This window comes from Podarcis liolepis (assembly GCF_965112155.1).
Source record: "Podarcis liolepis genome assembly, chromosome: 2".
Lineage (NCBI taxonomy): Eukaryota > Metazoa > Chordata > Lepidosauria > Squamata > Lacertidae > Podarcis > Podarcis liolepis.
In genome coordinates, this window is record NC_139555.1 from 68652998 (window position 1) to 68666594 (window position 13597).

A 13597-nucleotide genomic window follows, 5' to 3' on the forward strand; every position below is an offset into this window, starting at 1 on the left:
ACCCAATTTTTTCTCTTTTTCTCTCCTCTTTTGTATTTATTGATCTGTGCTCAAGTCATGGTACTTGCCCGTGTAGAATGTAAGCCGAAGACTGGCTAATCTTGTCCATCACACTCATATTCCATCAGCGGTGTGAAGTTAGTGCAAAACAGGGCAGGCTATAACCAAAGCTATACACACCTCTAAAGAACCATTGTTTTTAATGGCAGAAGCACACTTTTATGTCTCTCTCACTCATATAACAGGTCTTAAAAATGCTCAGCTTTGGCTGGACCACTCACCAAGTTTTTGACGTAAGCAATAAGATGCCTCATACTGACCAGTGGGGTTTTTTATGGACACATAAGTTGTGAAGTAATAAAATAAAACAATAATAAAAAGGATTCCCAAACAGCAGAGGATTGCAGATTATAAAAACATAATAAATATATTTCATTTTCTTTTATAATTGAAAAGCAAGGTTGAAGAGGCATCTATAAAGTACACAACCAATTCAATACATGACAAATCCTGTATGATTCATACAATATGTACAGAAGAGGGATGTCTGAAGCTGGTAGAGAAGTTGCGCTTTTCCTGCCAGACAAAGTCAGTGGAATGGAAGAGCTTGCTTCCTATTCTGTTTCCAGGCCCCTTTTCTCTTGTGCAATGCTCAGTATTTCTTCCTGCTCCTGAGGCTGGCTTTGGCTTGTTTCTGACTGCCAGAGCCAATGGCGAGCTGTTTTTTGAAGTCCACTAGGCAGTCTTTGGCTTCAGAAATGGAGGTGAAAGATTTAATTGGAGAGTCACTACAACCTGCTTGGGGAAAGGTGCTCTGGACATTGTGACTGCACTCTGCTTTCTTGCCCGCCTCTGTCAAGCTGCACCTGATAGGAGGGAAATACAAAAGAAAACAAAATGTAAAACCAGACAGCTAGTCTTACAACATGAGTCTGTAAGCCATAGTCTTACAAAATGCAACTCTTCCAACTTCTTCCTCTTTATTTATTTAATGCATTTTACACAGCCTTTTGGTCCCCTTCAAGGTGGCTCACAACCTAAGTTAAAACGTCCTACAAAACACATGCAGTAATAAAGATAAAAAGAGAAGAGAAAGAATATTGCACAAAATAGAGCAAACATATAAAACAATGGGGAGGAGGAGGAATTGTACTAAAGGCACAGTTGAACAAAAAGGTCTCAGCAACCTGTCTAATCACCAATAATGAAAGCCCAGTGGGACACACTGGAGGAGGAAGCCTCAGACTTTGGGCACCAGTGCAGAGAAGGCCCTGTCTCCCTCAATTTGACCTACAATGACAACAGGGTGCAGAGCAAGCCTTCCCATTATTAATGCAGCAAGAAGGGCCAGGTCATGTAAGAGAAGGTGATTCTTCAAATATTCTAGTACTGTTTAGGGCTTTTTAGGCAATCAGTAGCACCATAACCTGTGCCCCTATACATACTGGCAACCAATGAAGAAGATATAAAATGAGAACTCTACTGTCTAATGTAGTCAACACCTCCTAGTGTTGCACTCAGAGTTATTTCCTTCCTGCCTGCACTCAAAGTTATTTGCTTCTTATTCAGAAGTGGCTGAGTTCCTTGTCCATCAACGGCAGAAACTAATGTTATTACATACAGTCAACTTTCCACCTTACTAAAGCCTTTCCTTTGGGCTTTGCTGATAGCACGGTGCTCAAAACCTGCACTAGGGTGGTCATACTTTTGCTATGGCAGGTGAAAGACCCTGTGGCACTAGCTCACCTTGAGTCATCTTCTCCAGATAGTGTGGCAGCCTCCTCTGCATCTGAAATGAGAGTGCATCACAGGATCTTAATCCCACCAGCAGTGGTCCAAAATTCCAAGTCCTAGGAAGTGCAAGTTCCATTTTATTTTAAACTAGTGACTGCTTAGAAGCCATTATGGCAAGTACGAAGCTTAAATACAGAAATACATAAAACCTCATCTGGAGTATTAGTTGTCCAGTCTGAGCATTACTCTTTGAGAAGGATTTTGTAGACAAATGAGAACAGGTTCAGAGGAGATCAACAAAGATGGTCAGCGGTGCGGAAACAAGGCCTGTGATGAAATGTTGAAGAAACGAATGCTGTCTTGACCCCTGTACTCCTGTTTAGAACCCCATTGTGAAAGAAGTAGTCATTTTTCTGTGAACACGTTGCTTGGTGGGGGAGGGAGGGGAGAAGAACTTCAGTTTTGTTGGGGGGGTGGGGGTTGTCTTTTACCATGAAGTAGCCTTCCTCAATCTGGTATCCTCCACATGTTTTGGACTAGTATTCCCATCGTCCTTGGCCCCAGCCAGCACAGACAATGGTCAGGGATGATGGGAATGGTAGTGGGCACAATATTGAGGAAGGGTGCCTTAAGGGTTCATAATGTTGCAAGGTGACTGGTGTGTGTGTGTGTGTTCTTGCTTAAACAATCATTGTGTCTTCCCTGGAGGCCTTTCTACCGCTCCTCAAAGACAACTGGTCAAATTAAAAAGGGGCAAATATACAGACATGACCTTAAAAGGAAACAGCCTGGAGAAGGTTGAGGAGAGAGACAATAGCACCCTTCAAATACCCAAAGGGTTGTCCACAGAAGAGGGCAAAGCCTTGTTCGCTGTTTCCCCATTGGGCAAGACAAGATCTAATAGGTTTAAGATTAAGGAGGGTAGAACTCAGTTGAATGTTTGGGGAAGCCTCCTGGCAGCAAGAGCAGCTCGACAGTGGGACAGATTACCTAGAGGGGTGGTGGGCTCTTCCCCTTGCTAGAGGTCTTCAGAGGTCTAAAATGTCCACCTATTGATGATGCTCCAGTTCTGTATCATGTGCACTGAGCAGGGGGGTGGACTGGAAGGCATAGAAAACCCCTCAAAACCTACAGCTCTGTGATCATGGCTGGCCACTCTTTCAAGACAACGTTCATTTCAATGAGAAGCTGCATCCCTTGGAAAACACTGCTCAGCCAAACTGGATTTGGCAGAGGAGGGGGAACTATACCTTTTCTGGTGTTGCAATCTTGGAAGGAGCCCCATGGCAACAGATGGAGCTTTAAAAATGATTTTGTTTTAGACTTCTATCACCTGAACCTACGCCTTTTACAGAGACAAACTAAAACCAAATGTTAGTAGAAAAACTGGTAATGAAAAGATTTTTTAAAATATAGTTGAATAATTACTATGCAGGGAAAAGGAGGCAGATGCGTTTCTGCTGCCTTGTTTCAAAAGAGACCTCTCACAAAGCTTCTGGGGATGTTCCTTCAAGAATCAAGACACCCAGTAATGACCTTTGCCCTCATTATGGCCAAACAGCTCTGCTAAGAGCAACAAAATTGTGGTGCGCAAAAGCCTGGGTCTTTCTTCAGAAAAAAACATGCATGTGGGGGAGAATAGCAGCAACCAAGGCTGAGCTATGCTCTGTAGATAGAAGGCAATCATGTGCTTATGCTATGTTAGAGAGCAATAGTAGAATCAATATATCAGCAATAAGGCAAAGGTCTAGTGAATCTCAGGCCCGAGGGCCAAATGCAGACCTCCAGACATATCTATCTGGCCCATATCTCTCAACAGCCCTGCTCCATGCCCTCCTTAAGTGCTTTTGCCTGGCTGGAATGTGCCCAGGAATGAATTGCAATGGCTGCTCTTCTTTGCTTGAATGGTAGATGGAGAGAAGCGCATGGGTGGCAGGTGAGAAACCTCTGGTGTGGCTGGAATGTAGCCTACTGTACAAAGAATCTAATGCTCTACCCATTTTTGCCTCTAGTCCTGCTCACCACTAGCATGTGAGGCACCCATGAAGGCATGTAGCCCTCCAGCTGAACAAGGTCTCCCACCCATGCAATGAAGTGTGCTGGCTCTCCTACCTGAAGCCTTGTGTTCGGATTGCTCCAGCATGCTCAAGAGGTGGCCTTCCATTCTTCCCTTCTCCTGTGGCAAAGTAAGAAAACATCCTCATTAGGTCCTGCACGAACAGAGCTCCTAAGGCAGAACATTTCCTGCTATGTATTCTGGACCAAGGCAAAAAGGCACTGGGAGAATGTCACAGAGAAGACGACTACCTGAGTAGAAGGCACTTGGCAATGTAACACTGGTTTCATTATGACATTCTGGAACACAAAACATTTTGGAAACTGTACCTTATTTCAAAACTTGCACATCTCCTGTGGCTGAGGAACCGTGGTCAAAAGCTTTGCCAAAGCATGGGAATAAAGGTTTGGGTCTCATAGAAAAGTGGTGTGTAAAAGTAGGGGGGGGAGGAGCAATCAACAATTTGCAAGTGAGCTGAGCAAAGAAGGCCATCCCTTTCCCAATTTATCTTCTATTTTCTTTAGTAGATATTGGCACAGTGTTTTCAGGCACTTCTTTGCAACCCTAATCTTCAGGAACATGTGTTGTTGTTTTTAAGACAACTATGATTACAGTGGTGCCTCGCAAGACGAAAATAATCCGTCCCGCGAGTCTCTTCGTCTAGCGGTTTTTTCGTCTTGCGAAGCAACCCTATTAGCGGCTTAGCGCTATTAGCGGTTTAGCGGCTATTAAAGGCTTAGCGGCTAAAAGGCTATTAGCGGCTTAGAAAAAAGGGGGGAGCGGGGAAAAAGCGGAACACTCGCAAGACGTTTTCGTCTTGCGAAGCAGCTCAAAAACGGAAAACCCTTTCGTCTAGTGGGTTTTCAGTCTTGCGAGGCATTCGTCTTGCGGGGCACCACTGTATTGGAGATCGGCACAACTGGCTTTGAAAGCCATAATCCACTTCTCCCCGTGGATCATCTATGTAAACAAGATTCCTAGACATCCTGTTTGTAGGTGCACTAAATCGGATAAGCAGAGAATGCTCTACTGGAGGTGTGCCATAAGGATCGACAGGCAAAGGCTCCAAGTCTAGCCTCTGCAAATAATCTTGTCCCTTGTTTTATCAACTTTTGTATTTCATTCTGTAGACTGAGGATAACCTCAGCCTCTTGTCTGAAGCAAGCACCATGAAGATGTCTAAAATATGCACAAATCAAGCCAGGTAAAGAAGTTCCATGAGCTGAGATGAAAGGAAAAACAGAGAAATGATTATTTGCCCAGATCTTCCAAGTTTTTAACAGCTTGTGGGGGGAGAGATGACATCTTCTGGGCTTTAACACTCTAGATGCAAACTACTTATAAAGTTTAGCAGGGCTCCACAATCAAGGTGAGACCTCTATGCAAAATCCCTGCACCAACCTTAGACACTACTAATTCTAAAGGGATGGAAGAGAACATGATCAGGTTGCTGAAAGGAGCTGCAATCTGTTTTGGACCCACTGGCCTCCTGTGACACCCTTTGCTATGCAGATGAAACTTCCCTAAATGTCTCTGTCACATCAAAATGTTAATTGCCATGGAAGTCATCCCAGTTTATCTGTCCCTTTTCCTCTCTACCCACGAAATCCCCTGTCTGCCCATCCCAGCAGCAGCATACAAATCAAAAGCCAAAGACGGATGGGAGCATCTAGCAGTGGCCAAAAATGTATATTTGGCTGTAACAAAAGAAGGCCTTAGTAAAACAGATTTGATGAGAGGGTCACAAAAAAGTCACTAAAGATTAGAAAGAATTTGGGGATTTATCATCTGGATTACATGCTATGGCAAACATCATTAACATGAAACAGACATACACACACATCCCATGATGGTATACCAGGAGGTAACAAACAAGAACTGTGTTGTTATGTTAGAACTGGGAAGAGATGTTATGAGAGGTCCCTGGCTGTCAAAAAAATAAAAATCCCCAGACCCAGCAAAGGGAATGATGGTAAAGAAATGCTAAGTGTAGTGATGCTGAATCCTACATTTTAGGTTATTAGCTGTGCTGGGGGAGTAAGAAGGCGGAGGGGTTGTAGGACTGCTGCTTTTGGTAGTAGCTGTAGGACATCTAGTTTCAGTCTAGGAATCAAATGGAGACCAGAAACTGCATTCTGATTCTGTTATGCTGTGCATCTGTTGGCTAACCAAATACAACCCACCATTAATCAAACTCTTTTAGTTTATTTTAATTGCTCATCAAGTTCTATGTGGTAATCAGGTAGAATACTAAAGTAAATTTGTCAGCTTTGAAGGTTCCAGATTCTTTAGAGATTATGATCCTTTCTTTAAAAAAAAACAAAACTCAGAAAAATCTTATGTACATCAAAAAATTCTGGGCAGGCATTCCTCCAGCTCCCCAAGGAATACAGACAGGGCGGGGGGGGGGGAGAGAGAGAGGGAGGGAGGGAGGGAGAGAGAGAGAGCCTCAGGAGAAGCACACTTTCAGTTCAGAACATGCAATGCCCAGGTCACGTGAGAGCATGTGGAAGCTCCTTTGTGCAGGTACTGAGGAACAAGGGAGAGGACCTAGACCCGGAACGCCAAAGGGGTGTGTAATGCCTGCTGTTTTAGTATAAGACAGGCTCTGTCCACATCGGAAAAAAGAGATTTGAAGTCAGTGGCATTAACAGAGGCCTCCCACAGTGCTGGAAACTGCATAACGCTTGGCTGTGTCCCAGCCAAACTCATCAACAGGCAATCTCGTCATTTGCATGCGAATCCCCGAGGGCCTGGGGTATGTGATGGATTTAAGGGATTAGACAAAACTGAGACATCATGTTGCATCTTCCTGCTGAGAAATCACATTGCCTTAGCACTCGTGCTGCTGCCATGGATTACAACCTCCCTGTCAGAAATAAATCAGCAAGGAGGCTGCACGCAGACCTCTACCGCAAACAAGATGGGCAGTGCACACAAGGTAGCAGGCAAGTGCCTCAGAGGGCGCCAGGGCACCAGGATGCTGATCCTTATTTCATATGCCGGAGGTTAAATGCTCCCAAGGCATTAGCTGGAGGAACATCAGTGACCAATGCGAAGGGAGAGGGCCAGCTAAATTATCATATGGTAAACAGACCAGGATTAATAGTGTTTTGACAAAATAATTATATACCCAGTTTGTCATTACTTAAAGATGATAGTATAATTGAAAACTAAGGGCTGCAGCAAACTGGGGCCCAGTGAATGATTCAGGAAAAGTGGCCTGTCAAAAATATCTGAATATCTGCATTCCAGTTAATACTGGGAACACCCATAAATTTTAGTTAACTATGGTTTGCATCTATGTAGTGTAGGCTTTGTGGCAAAGGGGTTCTCTGTAACACATACTCTGCGCTCGGGGGGGGGGGGCACAGTTACCTTTTGAAAGAACAGGACACTCCTGAGAAACAAGCTCTAAGAGGTACAGGTGTGTAGTATAGACCAGTGTCTCTTTTTGCCAAGGGAGAAGTATAAAAAGTTTGGAACCATGTATTTGCATCTCTCTCTCTCTCTCTCTCTCTCTCTCTCTCTCTCTCTCTCTCTCAAAGAATATGGCACTCTAATGCACACTCTTCTAAAGAGTGTCAACTCAGACTCTTTCATGATGCCTGCAGACTTAATGTGAATGAGGCATAATGTGAATGAGCAGGCATAATGTGAATAAGAGCTTGCCAATGTCAATACCTTTATTCTATGTTTTTGCCTGGGAATTTGGTTTTAAATGTGTCATGTCTGAATACTGCAATGTAGTACTTTTAAATGTACAAATGTTCCTGAAAGCAAATTTGTAAGTCACTTTGGTTTGCCCTGGGCAAGACAAAGTGAGACAAGTAGGTGTAACAAATTTAATAAACGATGGTGGTAATGATGATGATAAACTATTTTTGCAACTGCCCCTTCATGGCCTTTGGTGTGCATGGCATGGCATATGATATGGAAGCATTATGAGTTCCTGGATCATATGTGAAAGATGCTCCCCCAATTCTCATTGATAGGTTCTGCAATCTGGGGAAAAGCCTGTCCTTTCTCCTCAAGGTCCCAACTTTGGGCTAGATCAAAACATGTTTGCATTTGCTGTCTGTGGCACTGCAGGAAACAATGTATTCTTCTATTGTGCTGTCTACAAAAGGACAGGCCATAAATGTTCATAACAGACAAATAATATTATGAGATGAGCACAGAAATGATAACAGCATGCATTTTCACAATGTAGCTATGGTGCAGCTGAAACAACAAAATATACAAATTGCAGAGGAACATGCAGGTAGAGAAACATATAACAAGAACTCAAAAAGAGAGAGCTGTCTATTTGGGGACTGAAGGACAGCAAGGCATGCCTCTTATGGATATTCAGGGATTTGGAATCAATTTTGACTTAGCAAAACGCATCCCTGTGAATTTGGGATGAGACAAATATGCTGCTCCAGCATTCAACTTGCTGGTGTGGCACACAACTTCAGAAGTGGAACATGGGTTGTGGGAGATGCAAAGGCGGAGATGGAAACTTATTCCTGAAACAGAAATGGAAGAATTTTGGTGCTAGGAAGGGAGATAAAGACTTCCTGCTCCTGAGAGACAAGCAGATGTCCTTGAGGCCCTCCCTTATCAACTTCTGCAAAACTACTAGAGAAGGGTTGTGGGCTGGGGACCAATATTGGGCCTCAGCTCTTCAGCTTGGCCCTTGGTCATGCAGTGACCTTTCGGTTGGCAGGACAGCAGCAGCTCTGCATATGTGTGGTGCATAGGAACTGGTCAGAGAACAAGGCTAGAACATGGAGAACTGGAAGGGAAGAATGGAAAGAGGAGAAATGGACCACATGGCTGGCTGAGCATGAGGGAAGGAAGAGAAAGAATGGAAAGGAGGGTGAGGACAGGGAGAGATGGGCCAAGGGACTGGGAGAGGGGACGCCTCTAGCGTGGCCCTTCATCTACTTCACAGACAAGCTGCAATCTCCCTTCCCAACTAGTCACCAGCTGAGCCAGGAAGCCTCTCCTCCCTCCTCAGAAGGGAAAGGGCAAGAGCAGGAAGGAAACTAGAAAGATATAAAATGTTTTCCAAGTAATAATATGTGACTAAAGAGAGGGAAGCTGTTACAGGTGGTGGAGAAGGAGGATTGCTGAAAGCTGGCAGTATGGGGGTGGGAACAGGGTACAAGCTAACTGTTGATAGAGAAGGGTAGAAGACATGACAGAGATTAATAAAAAATATTTGGAGAGACTGGGGGAGGTGGAGGAAAAGGGAACTATGAAATAAAAATACACTTATGGAACTGTAGGAAGAAATTCTTTCTAAAACTGGATGGCAGGGCTGAGTCCAGACGCCTCCAGAGCCAACCCTGTATTTAGCTTGAGGAAACCTGACCTATGGAACTCCTTGCACAAGGAAATTGCTGTGATAATGAATCCAACGACTTAGAGAAGAGGGGACGTCAATAGAAAATTGTGCCAGTTTACTGTTGGCTGATTATGCCAATCACCACTGTCATTTCATCACTGGCTTTGCCCACACACTGCCACTTTGTGACTGGCGGGCGTCAGTAAATGTTAACCTTCTCAAGTGGGCTCAGGGGGGAGAAAGTTTCAGAGCCCCTGTACTACACAGAACAATGTATATACTTTGTAAGCAAATCATCATCATCTCAGGGGAAAGTAGTGATCTGAGAGTCACAGATTTTACCCATTTTCCACATCCACAAGGACTAGAAAGATACCGTATTTTGTGCCCCATAGGACGCACCGGCCCATAGCCCCAGGTGCAGGGCTGGAAGAACCAGGTCAGGGAACAGCAGGAAGGCGCGCTCCACCTCCCCGCTGTCCCCGGAGCTTGTGGGGCTGGCGATGGGGAGAAGTGCGCTGAGCCTGGGACTGCAGGCAGCTCTGCGCCGCCATCGGGAGCCGGGCGGGACTTCGCACCCCGCTCCCGATGGCCACGCAGAGCTGCGCTGAGCCCGGGACTGCAGGCAGCTCTGCGCCGCCATCGGGAGCCGGGTGGGACTTTGCGCCCCGCTCCCAATGGCCGCGCAGAGCTATGCTGAGCCCGGGACTGCAGGCAGCTCTGCACGGCCATCGGGAGCCAGACGGGACTTCGCACCCGACTCCCGATGGCCGCGCAGAGCTGTGCTGAGCCCGGGACTGCAGGCAGCTCTGCGCAACCCTCGGAGCCAGTCTCCCGAGGGTTGCGCAGAGCTTCCTGAAGCCAGGAGAGCGAGAGGGGTCGGTGTGCACCGACCCCTCTCGCTCTCCAGGCTTCAGCGAAAGCCTGCATTCGCCCCATAGGACACACACACATTTCCCCTTCATTTTTGGAGGGGAAAAAGTGCATCCTATAGGGCAAAAAATATGGTACTTAGCATGCAGTGCCAAGTCAAAAACAGGAGGGGCCAGGAGAATCGAGACTTCTCATCCCATTCCAAGAATTCAGGGTGAATTATAACACATTCTAATCTCAGGTGCACAATCCTGCAAGAAAGATTAGGCTGAAGAGATAACTTGCTAAAGGGCATTCACAGAGGCTGGTGGCTGAGAAGGGATTTGAACGTCTCTACATGGGATCATGTCGTGGAAGAGCAGCTCTCAAGCAGCAGGTAGTAAGTCTGAATAGCATCATAGCCAAGCTTACTTTTGTTGTTAGAAATATCAGATTCAGCTGCCCCACAGAAAGTTACTTCCTGTCCCTGCTGACCATTTAATCCTCACCCGCTGCTCCCCACAGTTACACTATGATGCTGAGCACAGTGCTTCATTTTTTTTTGGTGCACTGTAGTAAGTCATGATAGGTATAGTAGATAGGTGCTGCATCTGATTGAGGCAAGTTTTGGGTCAAACCTCTAGAATATCCACCCTCCTGGGGTGCCAGGTTCCATGCAAAAGGCCCGTGAGAGCATGGCATCTGCACAGTTACATCAATTATGTTTTAAGGTTGGGACTTTAGGGCAAAGGGCAGGTAATTAACAAATAATAAAAACCAATTCAAAGTGCTGGATTTGACCTATAAAGCCTTAAGTGGCTCAGAACAGCAATATCTCAAGGACCAACTCTCCCCATATAAACCGTCCCAGACACTGCAATCATAATCCGAGGCCCTTTTTGATGTGCCTCCTCCATTCGAAGTCCAGAGGGTGGCAATACAAGAATGGGCCTTTTCTACATTGGCTCCCCATTTGTGGAATGCTCTCCCCAAGGAGGCTCACCTAGCACTTTCACTATACATCTTCATGCGCCAGGTGAAAATGTTCCTCTTGGAACATTTAATATTCTTGGCCAATTAATATTCTACAGACTCTAAAATGTGTTTGTGGGAGTGGGGCAGTTACCGTTTTTGTTTTAACTATTTATTTTGTGCTTCTATCCTGTATTTTTCTCTTGTGAAACGCCCTGAGATGAAGGGTAGTATATAAATTTAATCTCTTCTTCTTCTTCTTCTTCTTCTTCTTCTTCTTCTTCTTCTTCTTCTTCTTCGCTGTGTGGGGTAAACTCAAGGAAGACAGTCCTAGCTGAGTGGCAGAAAAACTACCCTGCATGCAGAAGAGCCCAGATTCAACTTCTGGTATCTTCAGATAGGGCTAGGAGAGACCCCTCTCTGGAATCCAGGAGAGACACTGTCAGTCGCTGTGGACAATGCTGAGCTAGATAGACTAACAGTCTGACTTGGTATAAGGCAGTCTCTTAGGTTCCTAAGAGCAGCTTTTAAGCAGCCGGGGTAAGTCTTACTTTAATGAACAGCCTCCCTTTAGAAAATCATATGCACTAATGCATATGACCTGCTGGAACAGATATGCAATAATGTATGCAATAACGGGACAGATATGCAATAATGCATAGACCTGCTGGAACAGATATGCAAACATGAGAAAATAAAACTGCTTCATGAAAGAGTCTATTCTCACCTTTGTGCGCCTTGGCCTACTGTCACCCTGGGTTCCATTAGCAGTCCGACTCCAAAGACAGTCGTCCACATGCCTGTGATACTCTTTCCATGGCACCAGAGTCTTACAGAGGTAACACTTCTCATACCTACCAGGCCAGAAGAGAAAGAATCACATTAGGATTCACTCTGCCTTGAGTGCTTTTTGCTTCTCCAAGCCATTCTGTGGTGAAGGCTTGTCAATGGAGCTGGATGTGCACAGCAGGATGACCAATAAAACTGGCCTGATGCCAATCAAAAGGATGGAGTGATTAGTGGTTTTCCCCCAACTGCTTTTCTGTGTCCTGCTGGTGCAGCAGTGGGATGGTAATGAAATCAGCTCCTCTAACTATCTCAAACAATGCCCGTTTCCCTTCAGACATAAAACACCCTGTCAACACAGCTGAAATGAAGTGTTATGCTTTTGGAAAAGGGAGTTACATTTTGCCTATGAAGCATACTATGTGCATTAAATCAGAGATATGTTGTCCTGAGTTTGAATGAACTCATCTAAACTTGCACATCAAGACTTCCAGGGCACCGACTCCATTTTAGACCTTGCAAGGGAGAACTGAGCGTCGGCCAATTTCCAGAAAATTGGGCAGAAATGCCATCCTCTCCAAAGTCCTTTCACTCCAACCTCCTAAACTGTGTGCACATGTTTCCGTGCTGTGAAACTGACTATGCCCACCAAGCAGGAAGGACAGCTAGATCACAAGAACAACATGAATGCAAGTGCAGAACTTGAGCAGGGTGCAGCTGCTGAACTGCGGGGTCCTGAACTGGAACAGCTCAACAAGCCTCTGAAGAGCCCCCTCCATGCTAAATTCTGCAGTACTTTTCCATATTTTCTTTCCAGTCGTTGCTGATTACCAAGATAATGTGTCTAAACAGAAGCTGTCCTCTCTATAATTAGCCTAATTCCATTAGTGATGTTGCCATCCAGTGTTTGTAACAGCAAAATTACTTCCATGGCAGGGATTTTTACTGTCAGATCCTTTCTTATGATGCTGTGTGGGTGGGAGGGGGAGGAGGGGTGGCAGCAAGAAAGATTAAACTAAACCATCTCCATCTGAACAAAGTCTAATTTCATTAAGGATATCACTGCAGGTACCATCCTTGCCAGCCTTCTTCATCAAGCATCTCTCTGACATGCAGATCTGCCACTCAAAGCTAACTCACTCTTTCAACAGCTACCTGCTCTTAGAGCTTGTCAACAGCCCAAGGTTCTGCTGCTTGCAGGGATTTGATATATGTTCACTTTAGCAACTGTAGCCAATGAATTATAACTAAATTGCATGTTTTGTCCCAGGGCAAACAAACAAACAAAAAAAATGATGCTCAAGCTTTGTGGGGGCAATTTTCTACCACTATAGGATTTTGCTTGTCAGCCACTGTTATAGATTACTTTGAAAACAACAACAACACACAAAAGCAAACCTCAGAGCAATTGGAACCTGCTCATTTCCACCACAATGAAACACCATCATTACAGATTTGTGCAGCTGTACAAGCAATCCCCTCCAACACCTTGGTAGAAAATGGGCATACTTGTTGTATGATCTTTCTTTGAGACATGGAATGGAGGGAGAGGCAAAGCAGGGCGCAAGGAAATGCAAACTCAGATGAAACATGGCAGTCACAACAGGCAAGTACAGTGTTAGCACTTGAGTAGCAGCTCTATGTGGCTTTTTGCATAATGAAAATGGTTAGAAATGTTGACTCATTCATAATGGTTTGACTTGAACCATGCAAATGCAATCCCCAGTGGCACTGTCTGATTTCCAGATGATTTCACTGTATAGTGTACTGCAGATCACCAGCTGGTTGAATCAAAATGAACTCAGCCATGATCTGCCAAACATTTATAAAACTTAGAGATGCCAATCCTAGCATTTCATGAT

General features: G+C 44.9%; 1 protein-coding gene and 1 long non-coding RNA gene across 5 annotated transcripts in view; both read right to left on the bottom strand.

Moving 5' to 3' along the window:
• Positions 1-401: 401 nt before the first annotated feature.
• The window catches only part of UIMC1 (ubiquitin interaction motif containing 1), an 86596-nt gene continuing 73400 nt past the window's right edge, over positions 402-13597 (bottom strand). For all 4 annotated transcript variants that reach the window (XM_083488356.1, XM_083488355.1, XM_083488354.1 and 1 more), the window contains exons 11-14: positions 11677-11803; positions 3847-3910; positions 1747-1789; positions 402-866 (exon numbers count right to left, since the gene is read on the bottom strand). In XM_083488356.1, coding sequence (XP_083344482.1) covers positions 653-866; positions 1747-1789; positions 3847-3910; positions 11677-11803 — 448 coding nt within the window. In that variant the 3' untranslated portion in view covers positions 402-652. The remainder of the gene's footprint in view (positions 867-1746; positions 1790-3846; positions 3911-11676; positions 11804-13597) is intronic.
• Positions 2206-3837, bottom strand: LOC310699928. Its single transcript, XR_014522313.1, has 2 exons — positions 2718-3837; positions 2206-2687 (listed from the first exon to the last, which is right to left on the bottom strand). It is a non-coding gene; the product is annotated as an uncharacterized lncRNA (long non-coding RNA).